This window comes from Notamacropus eugenii, chromosome 4 (genome assembly GCF_028372415.1).
Source record: "Notamacropus eugenii isolate mMacEug1 chromosome 4, mMacEug1.pri_v2, whole genome shotgun sequence".
Lineage (NCBI taxonomy): Eukaryota > Metazoa > Chordata > Mammalia > Diprotodontia > Macropodidae > Notamacropus > Notamacropus eugenii.
In genome coordinates, this window is record NC_092875.1 from 34676267 (window position 1) to 34695699 (window position 19433).

The 19433-nt window shown below is 36.9% G+C and overlaps 1 protein-coding gene across 8 annotated transcripts in view; it reads left to right on the forward strand.

The window, feature by feature from the left end:
- Positions 1–19433, forward strand: part of ATXN2 (ataxin 2) — a 118941-nt gene that overhangs the window by 62770 nt on the left and 36738 nt on the right. For 7 of the 8 annotated variants that reach the window (XM_072600448.1, XM_072600446.1, XM_072600444.1 and 4 more), the window contains exons 6-12: positions 5073–5197; positions 7938–8029; positions 8478–8675; positions 9184–9362; positions 11018–11227; positions 14225–14407; positions 17639–17836. In XM_072600448.1, the coding sequence (XP_072456549.1) occupies positions 5073–5197; positions 7938–8029; positions 8478–8675; positions 9184–9362; positions 11018–11227; positions 14225–14407; positions 17639–17836 (1185 nt within the window). The remainder of the gene's footprint in view (positions 1–5072; positions 5198–7937; positions 8030–8477; positions 8676–9183; positions 9363–11017; positions 11228–14224; positions 14408–17638; positions 17837–19433) is intronic. The other variant, XM_072600450.1, reaches the window with a different exon arrangement.

Consider the following 19433-nt stretch of genomic DNA (forward strand, 5'->3'; position numbering starts at 1 on the left):
ACAATTGTCACTGTTGAGGTAGTTCAGTCCTTGCAGTAGTATTTTAACTTTTGGTAATTGAATGAAGGTTGTCCATTTGGAATACCTATTGTTAAATTAATGTTTGTAGATGGTCTAAAAAATGTGAGTATTACATCCTCTCTATACTTTACTGTCCTTGCACAAAGCCAGATAGATGGTTCCTTGTGAGCCTGAGGGCTATTATAGAACTTAATTTTCTTCTGTGGTTTTATATGGTCAAATAATTCTTGAGGCTTTTATAAACTGTCACCTCCAAGTTCACTCATTCTCCTTCTAGGATTTTATTTGAAGACTTCTGGCATGATGAAACCTGCAAAAGCTTGCACTTACCTGGTCTAGCTTTGTGGACCCAAGGCCACTTCCTTGTCATCATCAGGTGTTGAAATAGAACTTTGTGGAGGATTATGAATAAATATCTTTGTGGCAGCCTATTGAACTTATTCTATTTTTAGTAGTTTTCTGTTGAAACTTTTTAGGATTCCCCTTAGGTATCTTTGACTAAAGACTGACTTAAAATTATTCAAATTCAAAGTTATTCCTTTTGCCTGTAGAATTGCATATAGGTTGAATTAGCTCTTTTACTGAAGATGAAGGTAAAGGACCTTTATCAATCAGTTTTAAGTGTTTTTCAAAGGGGTCATTCTTATGTTTTAATTGTCTATGGTGAGTCACTCAAAATTAAAGAATGAACAATCATTTTTTTCAAAAAAAATTTTTAAAAAAGATTATATAATTATATATATAACCTTATTTACAACTGAATTATAAGTCTTTGAAATGCATGAATTCATTCTAAGTGTAGTTAAGAACTTGGTCTTTGTTCTCTGAAGAACAAGTAGTCCCAAACTACGTTGTATAGAATCCAGCAGTTCTGAAAATTCATTTGTAAATTTATTAGGAGCTCTGTTTACCTAATGAAGTAATATTATAAATGGCAGTTAGCTGTGTATATATTTGCAGTGAAAAATGTAGAGAACAACATTGTTATGCTAGTGATTAAGCAAAATAAATGAAATGGAATTCATTTTTCCATTTATCTTTAAGTCTGTTGCTTGACAAAAATCAGCTTTGGCTTACAAATGGCAGCAGTAATGATGGTGTAGGGCCCAAAAAAGAGAGAGAAAGAAACTACTTTGAAGTCACTGGGCAAAGATGGGAAAAATGGTGGGAATGCATGCAAAAGGATATTAGTGAGGAAGTGATTTTCTGAGATAAAATTTATTGTAAAATACTAGAGAAATTTGTAAAATATAGAGAAAAGGGGGTGGCAAGGAAATATCATCTTCAGAAGGGGAAGAGATGGTGATTAATTTTCTCCTTCCAGCCACAGAGTTGGAGCCCTTGGCTCAGAATACCTGATTTGTTGTGCCTTGGATTTTGGGGTGTAGATGTGGGGAGGAGAGGGAAGGAGAGTCCCCCTGCAGTGTTGTTTGTGTCTGTGGGATGTTTATGAGTTGAGTGTTTGACAGCAGAGGCTTTCTATAGTTTTGTATATGTATATATGTATGGGAGTGTGTACATGTACACATACACATGTATGTATAGATGTATCGAGATAGGCTTACTGAGGACTGAAGAATTAAATCTTTCTTGACTTTATCTGATTATTTTTTTTTCTCTTTCTATATCTGTAGTTCCTTCAGAAACAGGTAACTTTTTTTTTTTTTTTAGCAGTCTCATTTTGTTACTGCATCTTGCTGTCATAATGCTCGTTTCTCACTCTACTGTGTAATGGAAATGAATAAACTTGGCTTGTGTATTATGGCACTGTAAAAATCTACCTGCATGCCAGTTTCCACTGTCCTGTAGAGAATACCTCACTGCCAACTGATTTCCTTGCTATTCCAATATAATATCTCAAATGTAATACCAAAATAATACATATTACCACAGTGCACAAAATTAGAGTACTTGTTCAAAAGTATTTACAAATTATCTGTATGACAGTACAGAATGAGGTATGTAGTAAGACTTGGTCAGCCTCTACTGCCTAAAAAAGGCATAGGATGAAGTGATATGATTAATGTCAAAATTTTATGGTTGGAATACTGGGATCTTAATCTGCACATAGAATTTATTGCCAGGAAGCACAGTAGCCCTTCAAATAAAGATTTTCTCCAAAGTCCAACAAATAATAATAGATTCATCTTGTGCTTTCTGCTTTTAGGTAATGTATTTCCTAAAACTCATCTTTAGAGTGGGACTTTAATTCTGGTCAGAACCCTTAATGATATGAAAACTAATTATTTGACCTTGCATTTATTGAACTTTCTCCTTCTATTATGCTGTTTCTTGAACATGCAGTGAAGTTAATATATAACTGTTGACACTTGAATAGTGACTCAGAACCCCAAATTAATGATAAAAAGGAAGGACAAAGCAAAATAAAATAAGTTGTAGGATGTTTTCCTTATTAGAAATCAAATCATGGTCTGCCAAATCACTATAGGGTTGAAAAGTTGTTGCTAAGTGGACTCTAAATATATGGATGATTTTTCATGTTGGCTCCAATTGGGAAGTCTCCCTTTATTTTTTTTCAATCATATAAGCAACTTAAAGCTTTTTTTCTTTTACATATCAAAATTAGGATTTGAGGACAGCTTGTTGTGGTCTTGACCCTTTCCTAAAGGCAAACAAGTTATTTTATAGAATTCAGGGTACCTTTATTTCTGTACATGTATACCTTCTAAAAGGGAAAAAAGGAGTGCTCAATTTAAAAAATGTTTTTTCACTTGCTATTTGCAGCTGTTTTCACATGAGTTTTAGTTTCCTGCATCCGAAAGCATAACATCTTTCATAGTGGATACTTAATCTACAATGCCTTAGGTTTTTTTATTTGTAAATTTTTTAACAATTGTTATAAATAGTACATTAACATGAATTTGAAGACATCAATTGATCGTCCAATTACTGAAACTAGTAGTTTTAGTATGGGTAGATGGAGGTTTATTTATTTGAGTTCCCTTTTTTTTTTTTTTTTGAGTAGGAATTTAAATTCCTTTTGAGAAGATTGTACAAAAAAACCCACATTCTAAAAGCACATGAAATGAATTTCATTATTTAAATGACACTCAAAAAAGAAAGACAAATGTTGTGTTTTTGCCAAATCATCTACTTTAAGAAAAACAAGCAGCTTTCAGTAAATACCTACTATGTGAAATACACTACTACTATGCTAGATGCTAGAAGTTTTGAATCTGTATCCTTTTTGGGAGGTCTTGATTTGGAGCTGAAAGGAACAGTAGAAGTCCAACCTCCTTTTTATAGATGAGGAAACAGAAGCTTAAAGAGGTTAAAGGACTTACCTGGGGTCACAAAGCTTGTCTAAGGCCAAATCTGGGCTCAGAGCACCGTATCTCTGGCTCTAGTCTGCTGTGCTTTGATGAGATGACCCCTACATCCCCCTTTTGATCTGATGAACCCAGTTCTCTAAGGCAGATAGATAACTAATAGTATTTCTAAGGAGGCAGTCTTGATTGACTAAACTACTGGGTTTTTTTACCTGATTTGAATTCCGTCTTTATTAGAAACTCTCCTTTAAATTCTTTTAGGTGCTAGGGTTTGAATATTAGGGAGGGACTGAGAGAAAATGTTGCAAGTGATTATCATCCCTACCAACCACATACAGCTTTTTGTAATTTTGAAGTTAGTTTGAGGGAGAACAGCTGGTGTAGATGCTGTGGCCCTATCATTTCTGTGTTTTTTGACCAGGGCTCTTGAGGTACAGCTGCTATGGATGGTTTGTTCCCATGAGGTCCAATGTAGTTGTACTTTTTCCTTTTATTTTCTTATCTGAAAGAGGGTGTCTAGGTTCAATTGTAATATCCTTCTGTACGACATGCTGACAAATTCCAAGAGTGAAGATAGCAGTGTCTGACAGATTTGCTACACCTACACTTGGACTAACTGGGCCAGGGTTGTCAGCCAGCATTCTCCACCAGAGGGCATACCTTGATTGACTTGCAAACTGTTTCATCGTAAGATCATAACTATGTAGAGCTAGAAAAGAACGCAGAGGTCATCTCATTTCTAAATTTGCAGATGGCAAATGAAGAAAGAATTTGCCTAAGGTCACATAACTGGTAGATTTGATCCTCTAACTCTAATTGCTGCATGCTTAATGTCTGCTTGGTTTCTGCATTCCTGCTAAGAAGATGTTTCTTTAAGGAACTAATCACTTAGATTTTGCTGCCCTCTAGTTCCTATAAGCAGTTGTTGCTGGGTAACAGGAGAACAAGGTATTGATAGATTGCCAATGATTCACTGAGGAAAGATCCTCAGTAGTAGATTGAGAACAATTGCCTTTCAAGTTCTTAAAAAAGTGATTCCAGGCTCACCACTACTTTTACAGAATCACATATGACCAGTTTTAAGAATCCGAAGGGATTTCAGAGGCTAGTAGTCCAACTCATATGTGAAAGGATTCTCCATTATAATATACCCAACATGTTATTCAGCCTTTGTTTGAGTACTCCCTAGGTCTGAGAGAGTGGTTCTTTTTCCTTACTGGAATTTATGATGGTTTCAGTGGCCTTTTTTACACAAAGTAGTTTTACAGACACTTGGATTTTGTTCTGTTTGACATACTTTATTTGCCCCACTGAGTAAAGTAGCTGTCCCTAGCATTTGGATCTTTTATGTTTGGAGAATAAAGTCTGTGTGTTTTTGGCCATGGACAATATAAATGTATACATAATTGATTCATGAAGCAAAAGATTCCTTTATTAAAGATGGTATCTTTTTGTCACTTCAAAAATATAAAATAATTTATTTTAATATTAACTGTAGCAGCAAAAATAACATCACATGTCCTCAGATTATATTGGTTTATAATTATCTGTAGTAGCCATCCAGAATGATGTGTGATTTTCATTGAACTATATCCCAGTTAATTGAATTCTAAAACATCCTTATTGTGAATATTGTGTTGGCAAATCTAAAGTTGCATTTCATACTTTAACAGTGAACTTATGTAGTTGTCTTGTAACTTAGGAATATTCTTTGCAGTTATTTGTCTGATTTAGTGATCTTTCAATTAAAATCTTTTGTAGATGCTTTTACAGATTCAGCTATCAGTGCTAAAGTAAATGGTGAACACAAAGAGAAGGACCTTGAACCATGGGATGGAGGTGAAACTGCCACCAATGAAGAGTTTGAGGCTTTAGAGACTGATGTTGTAAGTAACATTTGCAATTCAGTTCATTAGTTACGTAGGCACTTGACTAGGTGTTACAATACTCAATAATTTAAGAAATCAGGTCATTATACATATGATTATCCTGTGTAATCCTATTTTTTAGAAGAATTAATTGAAGTGAATTTCCTTGAAATTGGTTAGTTATGTTAATAAGAACATTTCTTGATGCAAAAAGTTGCTGATGTAAGAACTCTCAATTTTTTTATAGTCTCATAGGAAAAAGATTAATTCCTAGTGAATTGTGTTTATGATTCAATATTACAAATAGCTTCTCCACTCAGAGTAATAGATGAAGAAGATAAATGCAATACACTTAGCTTGTGTTATACCTGGTTTCACTATCTGAGAAAAATGAAGTTTAAAAGTCAGTGGTGTTTCCACTGAATGTGTTTCATTTATGACAATAATAGCTTCCATTTAAGAAGCTAAACATCTCTGCTGTTGAGGGGGAAACGAGGACCTTACGCTTGGTCTCTCTGTGTGGTCTTTGTTATTGCTGTGGCTAAACAATCACATAATGGTCACCCCCTTTTGGTGGGGGGTGTGGGGACCCTCTCCTTAGTTAAACTGATTGTTGGGTGCCACTTTTGCTAGGCCTAGTTTTGTAGCCCATCCAATTGTATAGAGACCTACCAGAGCTTGCAGGATCACTTCCATGCATCTTAAGGGCTACAGGAGTACCCGAAGGGTCTGATTTCAGTGGTACTCTGCTTGCATCACTGAGGACATGGTTTTTAGGAGTTGCTGTGACTAAAAAAATTCCACATGTGATAGCTAGACCCTACGTTAAACCACCTTTCCAGTTGGAACAGTGCTCAAATAATGGACATGTTCTCTTTGTTACTAGACTAGTGCTTTAATCCTCTTCAGCTTCAAAGGATCTGGAAGAATCCAACCATAGTCACTTCATTGTAACACTTAATTATTATACTGGAGGATTAATTTTTACCTCCTAATTTTTAGCTTTCATGTGATCTTAGCCTATTAATAACCCATGCTTAGTAAAGATATGCCAAAACTGTATAGCCATCTGTTATCATTTTGTATATCAGATTTTTGGAGAAAAGAAATACTGAACTGTTTGTCAAAAACTGACAAAAACCAATATTCTTACTAGAACATCTAGCCAATAGTAAGTGAAGCATCGTTAATTATCTTGAGGTGATACTTTGGGGCATGGGACTGAATGTGGTAACTTTATTCCCTCAGAGGTGTGCATTGCTGCTAGTATCCAAGAGACTAATCTAGGAAACAGTATACTTTAACTTGCACCAATTCAGTTAAAAAAAACCATTTGTTGAACTCTTACAAAGGTCAAGTGACTGTTTTAGGTTCTCCTGATGATAAAGAGGTCTGACAGCAAGAAGCAGTCCCTGCCTTCAAGCAGTTTACATTGTGCCTGAGCTTATCAGTTAGACAGGTGACATGGTCAGATCTGTGCTTTAAGAAGATCAGTTTGACAGCTGATAGAGTGGGACAAGACAAGACAGGGAGACACATCAGTAGGCTGTGCAGTAACACAGGTGTGATGATGGCCTATATCAGAACAGTGGCAGTGTTAGAGGAGAGAAAGGAGCGGAGGAAAGGGATACATTGAAGGAAAAAACTGATAGGCCTTGAAAACTGATTGGATATGGGTGAAGTAGACTGAGAACTCAAAGATGGTGTCTGGGTGACTGGGAGATGGTGGTACCCTCCACAATAGTTTATAAGTTAGGAAGAGAGCGGGGAGGGGGATAATAAGTAGTTGAAGATGTGAGACTTGTGGTCAGAAGAGAGTTTAGGACTAGACTAATAGAACTGAAAATTGTCTGCACAGAAATGATCATTGAATCCATGCTAATTGATGACATTCCTGAGTGAAATAGGGTATAGGGAGAAGAGGGCTCAGTTAAATACTTAAGGAAAATCCACTGTTTGTGGGTACAGTGTAGAAGATGGTCCAGCAAAAGAAACTAAGAAGGAATGGTCAGATAGGTAGACATGAGAAAGTGCTTATTGTCCATTGCTGAGGCTTGATAGGACGAGAGTAGTGATAGGATGCAGCGGGGAGTAACTCGAGAGGAGGACAGTATACTCTTGAACTGGTTCACGAGGTGGTAAAGGTGGGGAAGGAAGGAGGTACATGTGCCAGTGCAGGGGAAGCTGACCTGGGAAGGAACTGTGGGTTTGAAGTACTGGAAGTCATGAGGTTTGGTGATTCAAGGCAGAGGGAGGTAGAATGACAATAGATTGTGATCAGATGAGGACAGTAAGTGAGTGAAGATTTGTGTGACCTAGTCACACACCATGTGGTGACATGGAGTTTTATGGATGTTAATTTGGCAGCTCTGTGGAGAGTCAGTTGGTGGAGAAGGAAAGACATTAAATGTAAAGAGATCAGTTAATAAAAGTGGGGGGCTTGGTTCACTGGCATAGGCATCATAGGTACAGGATATAGAGGTTTGTGAGAAAAAAAAGAGAAAATTTTAGGTTTTACTCTCATTTAAATAAAAAACCCTCTGTGTTATATCTACAAGTCATCATATAACTATTGTTCATTATAATGTAAAAATATTTTCATAGCTTAATTATTGTCCAACTTCGGTCCACCTATTTAGAAATTTTACTTTGTATATATAGTCTGCCTATTTAATATTAATTAAAAATTGAGAGCACAGTAGAAAGTTCTAAGGAGTAAAAACTGTCATTTTAAAAAATGAGCTTCATTTTCTTCCAGTCTAATGGATGGGATCCCAATGATATGTTTCGGTATAATGAAGAAAACTATGGTGTAGTTTCCACCTATGATAGCAGTTTATCATCATATACGTGAGTTTCAAAAGTTTTCTTTCATCTTACTTACTTGAGATTTTTTTTCTGAGTTTAGAAAGTTGGGAGGGAAATTGTCCTACAGGTTTTTCAAATAATAATTTGAATAATAGTTATTTCACTCTAGCTAAATGCAAATTTCTGTGATCAAAGAGGAAATGTATATTGTCTATGCAATAACTCTTCTCTCCCTATTGGGAGGGAAAAATTCTTGAAACAAATTTTTGTTAATCAGCCAAAATCTAATTGACTTTTAAGGCTAGAGGTTTGAGGGATTGCCCAATTTAAGCAACAGTGTTAGATGTTAAACTATCCTAAGGAATGAAAATCTTTGAATAAGTTTTTTTTAAAAAAAAAAACCTTCAAATTTATTGCTTTTTAAAAATGGTTTCTTAATGTTTTGAATTATGACTTTAAGGTGTTTGTTTTATTTTTCTTCCATGTTTAGGGTACCATTAGAAAGAGATAACTCAGAAGAGTTTTTAAAACGGGAAGCACGAGCAAACCAATTAGCTGAAGAAATTGAATCAAGTGCTCAATACAAAGCTCGAGTAGCCCTTGAAAATGATGATAGAAGTGAAGAAGAAAAATATACTGCTGTTCAGAGAAATGCCAGTGAGCGAGAGGGGCACAGCATCAACACTAGGTATTTAATGGAAACCGTGACCCTGTATTTCGGATGCCTCGTGCAAGGTCTGTGGGATAGAGCATATATCCTTAAAGTGACTCGTCCAAACTTATTTTCTTGTGAACAGTTTTGTGACTTGCACTAACCTTTTTTCAAGTTCAGAAAGATGATGGTCTTTATTACTAAAATCTCTTCCAGCTTTTAATTTTGTGGTCCTAAAGAGGAACCAGAAAGTGATGATAAAATCTTAACCATACTATGATGCGTATAATAAAATGGTGTCTTCTTTATTTGTTCCCCAGTGATTCTTAGCAATGGAGTTTGGTAAATGCTAATGCTGCTGAGATTAGAGTTTATCAGTTCATTTTGTGAACCTCTGAAACTCCTCTTACAGTCATTTAGAGTGTTTCTGTTTTGTTTCCTATTTAGCTTTCAGAGTATGACCTTTCAGATCCTAAATCCTGGCAGTTTTCACCTTTCCCAGATTGTATGTTGATAGAGTCAGTGAATTGCTCTTCTCTTTCAGGGAAAACAAGTACATTCCACCTGGACAAAGAACCCGAGATGTCATGTCCTGGGGAAGTGGTCGACAAAATTCGCCAAGGATGGGTCAGCCTGCATCCGGCCCCACCCCTTCAAGATCTGGATCTCATACTTCAGAGTTTAGCCTGAATTCTGCAGCAGACCAAAGAGTCGTTAATGGAGGCAAGTGTTTTGGCTCAGTCCATGAAGTTCATTGATTTTTGAGGCAGTTTGTTTTAAATTCTCTTTTAAAATTTCAAATCTTTTACAAATGATATGTACTTGTGTGTTCAATGATTTTAATAGTGTAGTTTACAATTTGCAATTTTTCTCTATTTTTATGAACCTTGAATTGATAAAAATCACTTTGTAGAACCCCTTTGCAAGTGCATTCGTTAGCTATATGCCACATTGATGCGGTATTGTCTATTAAGATATTTTATTGGTATGTAATGCATGACTCAATAGCCTAGATTTAAAGAAATTGGAAAAACTAAACAGTCTTTCAGTTTTAAAAATGGATTTATAATATTTCAATATAATGTTTCATGGAAACATTTTCACAGTGATGTAAATATTTGTTGTAAATGTATCATGCCTTAATAACTACTAATGAGTTGTTAAATTGATAGAGCTGCTGAAAAAAATGACTAGTTTAAGTAGAACTGAAAGGAAAGGGTACAAAGTAAAGAAAAAAACTCAAGTGGCATTGAATTTCTAGCGTCCTTTTTTCCCATTAAGTTTCTTTCTCCAGAATTCCTCTCCAGCTAAACACTCTTGAGTATTTTTTAAAGGGTAAGATGATCTCTGCAGTTTGCTTTTAACTACCTTAGGAACTGCTTTTGCTCTGAGCAGAACGTTGACATTTTTTGTCAATTTTCTTTACTCGTTGAGTAGAGAATTAGTGGTGAAGTAGCATCATGTTCAAAATTTTCCAAATAAAATGTTGAAAAGTGCCCTGAAGTTCAGGATACTCAAGTGTGGGGGATCCTCTGGGGAGGAGACCTGGAATGTTCCCCAAGTCAAGGTAAGTCTGATGTCATTAAAAATTAGAAATCCATCAATATCAGCACAGCCGTGTTTGGTTATAGAGTACTTTGTCGCTGCATTTTATTTTAGGTAAATTTTCTTTTGGTGTCTGCCCAGTGTTTGCATAACTTATTTAGGTAACTTCTCTTTCCCTTTTCCATTGAGAGGGCAGCTCGTTCTGGTCTTTCCTCTCTTTTTAAAAAGGCTAATGAATGTTAAGCCAGTTGCCATTGATAGAGATGTGCAAAACCACAGAAGTGAAGATTTGGTCTGCTCCCATGCCTTTGGAGTTGTAGAGGTTGGCTCAGCATCAGCAAGCGCTAGTAGACTTTTGAGATGGCGAGGAGCTGGATTGTTTAACTGTGTATTTAGGGGGAGCAGATGCCCCTTGCCTTCATTATGGTGTTACATTGGAAAAGGAAGAGCTGATTAGTCCATTACTTTTCTCCCTGAGTTTTGTGGTGTTTTATTGTGCGAAGTCCTCTGGTATGTTCTGTACTTGTCTTGACAAGGTGGTACTGAGAAACCTTTATAGGAACCAGGTTTTCTTCCTCAAGTAAGATGAGTAGATCTGAATTAACCCTTTGGGCACCTGTATTCATTTCAGCAGACTCATTTAAAGGAACTTGTGAACTTTGACTAGTTGTTTAACTATGCCAAAAACCAAATCATATGACTGTCCTCAAAGGGTTCAACGTACAAAAAAATCATTTTTGTCATTTTCCTTTTTTTTTCTTCTGTTTGCTTTTTTTCCCCCATGATTTTTTCTTTAGTTTTTATACTTTCCTTCATATCATTTGTTCTGTCAGGTGTTCCCTGGCCATCGCCTTGCCCATCTCCTTCCTCTCGCCCACCTTCTCGCTACCAGTCAGGTCCCAACTCTCTTCCACCTCGGGCAGCCACCCCTACAAGGCCGCCCTCCAGGCCCCCCTCGAGGCCATCCAGACCCCCGTCTCACCCCTCTGCTCATGGTTCTCCAGCTCCTGTCTCTACTATGCCTAAACGCATGTCTTCAGAAGGTACAATACCACAATTTGTTCATATTTTTGTTTGTCTTTGTTTAACTCCTGTGTGAGTTTATAATTACAAAATTGTTTCCTCTTCATTATTTTAGTAACCTATAATTTTCACATTTTAACTTTAGTTTAATCAAAACTATTTCTATTAACTTTTTGTTTTTACAAAGAAATTTTATTTTTAAAGAGACTGAAACTACCAAATATCCCAGTGGATAGAGAAGCAGAACTCAAAGCAGTATAAGAATGCTTGTTTTATAACACCAAAAAGTCAATTCCAGTACTAAATGAATTATTTTGCCCCCAATTCATGATTGAGTGTGAATGAACAAGCCAATTTCACCTGTTCTTTATTCTGATCAGAAATCTATCTGTATACATATCCTTTGGCAAGGCATTAATTGATTTAATGATTTTACTGTCAGCAGATAATAGAATTAGAATTGGAATCATTTTTGAGAGGCATATGTTGTTGTTGCCAGTGTATGTGTCTGACCTCATATTTCCCTATTGAACAATGGTTGGTAGTCATGCTTTTAGATTTACGATATAAATAAATTTACTTTTGGTTTATTCTATTGTGATTGAAAAGGCCACTAAATGATCCGGCTAGTTTACCCCCTGAAGTGGTTTGATGCAAAGAGCAAAGTGTACTTATAGTTCCCCTACACACTAATTCTAAAAGTTGATTCACTCTTCTGACAGATAATTATGTAACTATACATTTGGGTCTTTACTTATTTACATTTTGAATATTGTATTGTGTAAGAGGTACTTTAAGATGGGAGAGAAATTTAGATCAAGGTGTTGCTTAAAACTGACATAGAGAACTTTGACTATTTTTTGCTCCTGTTGAAACTTTGGATTTTATTCTGTGGCCTGATTCTATACTCGATACTAAATTCTAGTTTGTGACTCATCAAATACATAAGTGTGTAGTGCAGGAAGATTGCTTCTTGGTTCAGATGCAAGGAATAAACAATTTTTTTTAGATTTTGTAATTCTAGATGCCAGCTCAAGTAGTTTAATCTGCTTTTATAAAATTTCCATTTCAGTCATTATAAAATTTAGGTGGGGGGTAAGGGAATTAATGTGATGATGGCTTTATTTAAACTAAATTTTGTATCTTGGTCATATAGGTATCGTGCTCTTAATTGGAGCTGTTAATACCTAGACCAGCAGGTATATTGCTTGTTTTCCAAGGTCATTTGATGCAAAAAGGAAATGTAACATTCCGATGAAATATTGAACATTGTTTCTCAAATGAATATATGATCTTAATGCAGTGGACAAGGCATCCTTCATCTTAATGATTTTTGCATGACCATCATGTGTTATGATAGTTTATTTCAGTATTGTGTTGTTTGGACAACAAATGATTATAGAGGTATACTTTCTCTTACTTTGCATAATGCTTTTCTTTTACTTTTACCTTGAGTTAAAGGATCCTTTATTCATGTGCTTTCATACTGAAGCAGTTTGAACTCAGAATTGTCACTATTAAATTATGTAAAAGGCAGCTAGGTGGCACAATGGGTAAAGTACTGGGCCTGGAGTCAGGAAGACTTGACTTCAGATTCAGCCGTAGACACATACAAATTGTATCACCGGGCAACTCACTTCACCTCTCTCAGCCTCACTGTTCTCATCTGTAAAATGGGGATAATAATGGGCTCCTAATCCCCAGGGTAACATGAGGCTCAAAGGAGATATTTATAAAATGCCTTGCAAAATTTCAAGTGCTGTGTGAATGTTTTTGCTGTTATTATTATTATATTAATTTTGTATACACCAGGCTATATTACAGTAAACATTAGGATAGAAAAGACAAAACTTTTAAACTTCATTTAATTCCACAATTGTCCAAGATAGAATAAGTATTTTTATTGCTTAGAGAGTTTGTTGTGTTATACAATGTATAAGCTATGCAAACACGATTAAATTTCTACATTTTTCCTAGATAGACACTTTTTTTGAAAACCATGATGAGTTGTAATTAAGATGAGTTGGTGGTGGGTACTTTCCTTTTCATATCAGGAATCTAAAAGGCTGTACTTCGTGGTGCATGTGTGAAGAAACTCTGCAGTGACAACTCTGATTTTTTGATACCTGTTTAATTATTTTACTTTCCAATCTTGTTCTTGTGTAGAACTGTTCAGAAATAGCAGTCACCCTCTTTCTGATGCAGCTAATGTAATTCTACTTCTAGAAATTATGAAAGTGGGAGGGGAATTTGGGGTAGTGAGTGGAGAGACAGCTTCAGAGTCATTAAGATAAGGTTCAGGCATTGCCTCTGACACAAACTGACTGTGGAACCTTGGGTTGATCCCTAAGCCTCTAGATGTTCCCGGCAACTAAGACCATAAGCAGCAGGGCAGTCACCAGTCTGTATTGATTTCCTTACTGGGGAGTTTTCTCTATCAAAGAAAATGTCCACGAAGTAATGGTTGTCCTAATCTCATCGGTTACTCAGAATTTTAATAGAAATTTAACAGAATTTTCAGCACCAATAAAACAACAGCAACAAACGCTTGACTTCTTACATGAAGCCATGTTGTAATGTTTGGATTTTAATTTTAGATTATCACTTGATAGGGAGATTGTGGAAAAACTTTAGATTTATTAGCATATATTTCAGGAGACTGGTGGCTTCTGTTTTTCCTGGACTTACATTATATACCCTAGTAGTTTGATAACTATGATTTTTAAAAAATGCCCACATGATGTGTATTTAAATAAAATAAAATTAGTTTTGTTGGGCAGGTTTTACAACATCCATTCTTTGAGAGAATTGGTAGCCCCATTATAAAACCAAAATTAACAATTACTGTGATATTCTTTAAAAAAAATCAGCAATTTCATCCACCTCTTGTGTGATCAGTATCAAATTTCATAATTAGTATTCCTGTAGGCAAACTGCCATTTACATGTGCATCCATTTAAAAAGCAAAAAAATAGATTTTATAGTATTCACATGGTATGTGTTGTTCTTTTTTTTAGGACCTCCAAGGATGTCGCCAAAGGCCCAAAGACACCCTCGTGGTCATCGAGTTTCTACTGGGAGGGGTTCAATCTCCAGTGGTTTAGAATTTGTTTCCCACAATGCACCAGGCGAAGTACCTGCTCCTTCTGTGGCAAGGAGTAGCCCCTCAGGAGGAACGTGGTCATCAGTGGTCAGTGGGGGTAGGTAGAGTTTTGCTTGGGGGCATATGTTTGGAATTATTGGTATTAAGCTAAATATATCTTTCGGGGGTTTTGTCCTATTTACCATTTGACTGGAGAGAATTGAGGTAACTAACCAGGATTTAATTCATGGATGAGCACAATACTCTATGCATTTTGCCAAGTTAGGGAGATTGCAGTTAAATTTAACTTAAAGAATAGAAGCTCTTAAGCCTGTTTTCTCTCCTCCCCCCCTTCACCTATGTTGCCATATGCATATTTATACAGTGGAGAGGCACAATTAAATCTTTTCCATTGTCAAATTCCTGGATTATCTTTCCACTTGCCTGGAGTTTCAGAGGCAAAAGTTATACGAATGATTGGTTAGTTAGGAGAAAATGATCCTTAAGCAGCTGTACAGTGAAACAGGCCTCCTAGTTTTCTTTGACCGTATTCTATTTTTAATTCAAAGTTCACAGAATACATAGTTATATAACTCTTAGATATTTTTGTTGATATCTTTCATTTTTACCTCACCTTTCTTTTCAAATATGGAACCTCTGAAGTTATGGCAAACAGTTTTTGACACAGCAACAACAAAAAGTCCTATCATATTTTTACCTTGAAGCTCACTTATTTCCCCTATTTATGGCTTCTTTAAAAATTCCTTCATTGAGGAAAATGACTTTAGGGTCAGGACATTGTGATTCTCTCTCCTTTTCATGACCTTTTCCATTTGTCATTTATCTTCAGATTAAAGTTAAAACCAAAATTTTTGTGACAATGGGTTTAATTATTCAAGATCACATTGTTAATCTGAAGATGCTGTTGGATTTAAGACTGCCCTGTGAGCTAAGATCAAGAGCTAGAGGGGCATCGTAGGTATCAGGAAGCTGTCCTAGAGTGGTCTTCTTAGCTAGGGAAGTATCTGAGCTGGGATTTGAACTCAGGTTTCCTCTTTAATGTTTAACATCCTTCCTCCTCACTGGAAGAGGAATAAGACTAGAAAGAAACATTCAAAATACTCGACATTTACAAACTGACATTTTTTCTTCATTCTAATAGGATTTTGTAAAGTTCAAACAGATTTTATTTAATCAGGTGATTTTCATGTCCTTTTAAAGAGGAACATTAAAATAAATTAGATTAGTGCTGTTTTTTCTAACCACTTATAACTGGATATATACTGAAGTATATCACTTCTAGATACTTTCTTCCAGAGTTAGACACCTGAAACATGTTTTGAGTTGTCTACCCTTTTGGCTGCATGAGTGTTGCTAGTTTATGTATAGTGAGTTTTTAGGTGAGGAAAGCAGTGAGAGTTAGGTTATGTATGTTGAAGGGTTTTATAGTTGGGAAGAAAATGAGAGATAAGATAGTTAGCTTCTTACAGCTCTTTCCCCTACTTGAAAAAAGTTCACTAGGAAGAGAATCCAAGTATAGTAACAGTCAATCCCACTTTCTTGCAGTAAAGCAAACGTTAGCTAAATGCCTACTGTGTTGGATGTGGAGTAAAACTTTTTAGTATGGATCTGAAGAAACACCGCCTGATTCACGTAGTGTTATATAACACAAGAGTGTTGTGTGAGGTCTGATGGGATGAAGATGAAGGACACCTTTCCCCAGAGAGTTAGACTTTAGAAGGTACTTAGGTTCATATGAGGCATGAGAGCCTTCCAAGCAGAGAAGAAGCAGTGTGTGCAAGCAAAAGCTCTCACATGAGAGTGTTTCTGTGTTAGAGTCAGAGAGAGGAGTGTGGCTTGGCAAAAGCTTGGAGGGGAACACCGCCAGAGACAAGCAAGGTTGAGGACAAATCCTGGAGGAGCCTTCTGACAGGCCAATCACTTTGTCCTTTGCTTTGGGAATATTCAGGGGAGGGAGATAATAGAGCAAAGCGGTGTGTTATCAGACAGTAAGAAAACCCTCATTGGTGCAGAAAAGGCCTGGGCCCAGACTCGGGGAAACCTGAGTTCAAATCCATCCCCAGACATGAACTAGCTGTGTGCCTCTGAGCTGGTTACTTCCTCTCAGCCTCAGTTTTAACAGCACCTACCTCCCAGGGTTGTTGTGAGGATCAAAAGAGATAATTGCAAAGTGCTTAGCCTAGAGCCTGGCACATAGTAGGCACTATATAAATGCTAGCTGCTGTTGTCATTGGTAGAAATGATGTATTTCTTTGCCTTGGTGTGGAAACTAATCTATTTTCTTAATTTACAACTTTCCAGATACTCAGGGCCCTCTAGACTCAGAAAGGTTTGAGTCCAGGACTTTCATCTACCATGTACTAGCCTTGTTGTTGTTGTTCACTTGTGTCCAACTGTCTGTGACTCCATTGGGCTTTTCTTGGCAAAGATACTGGAGTGGTTTGCCATTTCCTTCTCCAGCTCATTTTACAGATGAGGATATCTGAGGCCAACAGGGTGAAGTGACTTGCTCAGGGTCACACAACTAGGAAGCGTCTGAGGCCAGATTTGAACTAAGGAAGATGAAACTTCCTGATTCCAGATCCACCACACTATTCACCGTGTCTTCTAGCCATTGTGCTTGGGACCAAATCATTTACCCTCTTCGTGCCCATGGCAAGTGATTTCACCCTCTACAGAGGGAGACACTTTGGGTTTAATGTTTCCCATGCCAATGAAATATCTGATCTGTATCAAAAGTGAAGCAAAAAATAGTAGTCATAACTCCCATTTGCTTGGTGCTTGTTTAAAGAACGCTTCAAGACATTTAGTGTAAATGTCATCATCAGTTTACATGGAAGGACACAGGTTCTGAGAGCTTTGGTTCCACAGGGTTATACAGTCAATAGGGCATGGGTAGAAAGAGGATGGATGGGATGCTGCCATGGCCTCTGGCTGTCTCGTTGGGTATCCTCATTTTTCAGGGACTGGGGGGCACCAAGATTGTGACCACCCAAAGCAGCAAGGAAGAGAATTGAGGCAGCTCCAGGGTCAGTGTTGTTCATACTTGGCCTTGAGTGTTGGGCCTCATCATAACTTATAATGCCATGGCTGGACTGTGTGCCGTATACGGACATTCTCCTTGTATCCAGACACATGGACCAAGTGTTGAAGGGCAAGGTAGGAGCTCTGCTACAAATCTCCTCTTTCCACTGGGCCACACGTCACTCAGATGTGCTCACCTTAATAGTAAAGGCTTGACCTTCAGGGAGTTTCTGTTGTCACAGCTCACACATGTGCTCAGCAGATATGGCTTGTATTATCCCCTCTCCATTTTTTTTTTTTATAGTTCCAAGATTATCTCCTAAAACACATAGACCAAGGTCTCCAAGACAGAGCAGCGTTGGAAATAATCCTCCTGGTTCAGTTCTCTCTTCTCCCCAAGCTGGGACCGTGCCCACAGAATCTGCTGCTGTGCCTGTGCCAGCTCCATCTCCTACACCTGCCACCCCTGTGTCTGGCCGAGCAGTGACCCCATCTAGTGACGGTATGGGCTGGGGAGTTCTTGGCACCTCTGTGTGTGTACAGTATACAGAACTGTCATGTTGTCATTACAAACCTTTATTATAGAGGATGTAGTTATAATCTTTTTGTGTTCTTTTCTTTTTTAACTTTAATCTCTGTTTAGGTTTCCTTGTTCTAAACCGTAATTCAGAATCCTGTAGTCCGCATTTGTTTCTTTTTCACTTACTCAGCATGTGTATATCAAACTAACTTTTTTTAAATTAAATTATTTTATTTGTTTTTGTTTATTTTGTTTGACAGTCACTTCCATGTATCTTAGATTCCCCCCCTTCCTAATTCTCCCCTCCCTCCCCATTCCCTCCCTGAGACGGTGTGCAATCTTACATAGGTTCTACCTGTACATTCCCATTAAATGCATGTTGCATAGAAGATTTAAAATGAATGAGAGAAACCATAAAACATAATACAAAAGAAAATGGTCTGTTTCTATCTGTGATCCAGTTTCATAGTTTTTTCTCTGGATGTCGAAGGCATTTTGCCTCAAGAGTCCATTGGAAATTTTTTAAGTCCATGCTTTGCAATGAAGTACTAAGTCTGCCAGAAAAATTCCTCGAACACTGTGGTTATTGCTGTGTACAGAGTTCTCCTGGTTCTGCTCCTTTCACTCAGCATCAGTTCATATAAGTCCTTCCAGGTTTTTCTGAAGTTCACATGCTCATCAGCATCCCCTTGATTTCCAGTTCTTGGCCATCACAAAGAGAGCTGCTATAAATATTGTACATGTGGGACCCTTTCCCATGTTTATGATCTCTTTGGGATACAATCCCAGAAGCAATATTGCTGGGGCAAAGGGTATGCACATTTTTGTATCCCTTTGAGCATAGTTCCAAATTGCTCTCCAAAATGGTTGGATCAGAACTCTCCCACATTCTTCTCCAACATTTATTATCTTCCTGTTTTGTCATGTTAGTCAATCTGATAGGTGTGATGTGGTACCTCAGAGTTGTTTTGATTTGCATCTCTCTAATCAATAGTGATTTAGAGTATTTTTTCATGTGATTATAGATAACTTTAATTTCTTCCTCTGAAAACTCCCTCTTCATCTCTTTTGTCCATTTATCAGTTGGGGAATGACTCGTATTCTTGTACATTTGACTCAGTTCTCTAATTTTAGAAATGAATCCTTTCTCACAGACATTAGTTGCAAAAATTCTTTCCCAGTTTTCTGCTTACCTCCCAATCTTGGTTGCATTGGGTTTGTTTCTATAAAAACTTTTTCAAGTGAATGTAATCAAAATTATCCATTTTGTACTTCATAATGTTTTCTATCTCTTGTTTGGTCATAAATTTCTCCATTCTCCACCAATCTGACAAATACACTATTTCTTGCTCCCTTAATTTGTTTATAATATCAATTTTTATACCTAGATCATGTATCCATTTGGACTTTATTTTTTCCTGTGTCAGGCGTTGGTCTGCGCCCAGTTTCCATCACACTTTTATCCAGATTTCCCAGCAATTTTTGTCAAACAGTGAGTTCTTATCCCAGTAGCTGGGGTCCTTGGTTTATCAAACCGTAGATTGCTATATTCATTGACTACTGTGTCTTGAGTAGTTAA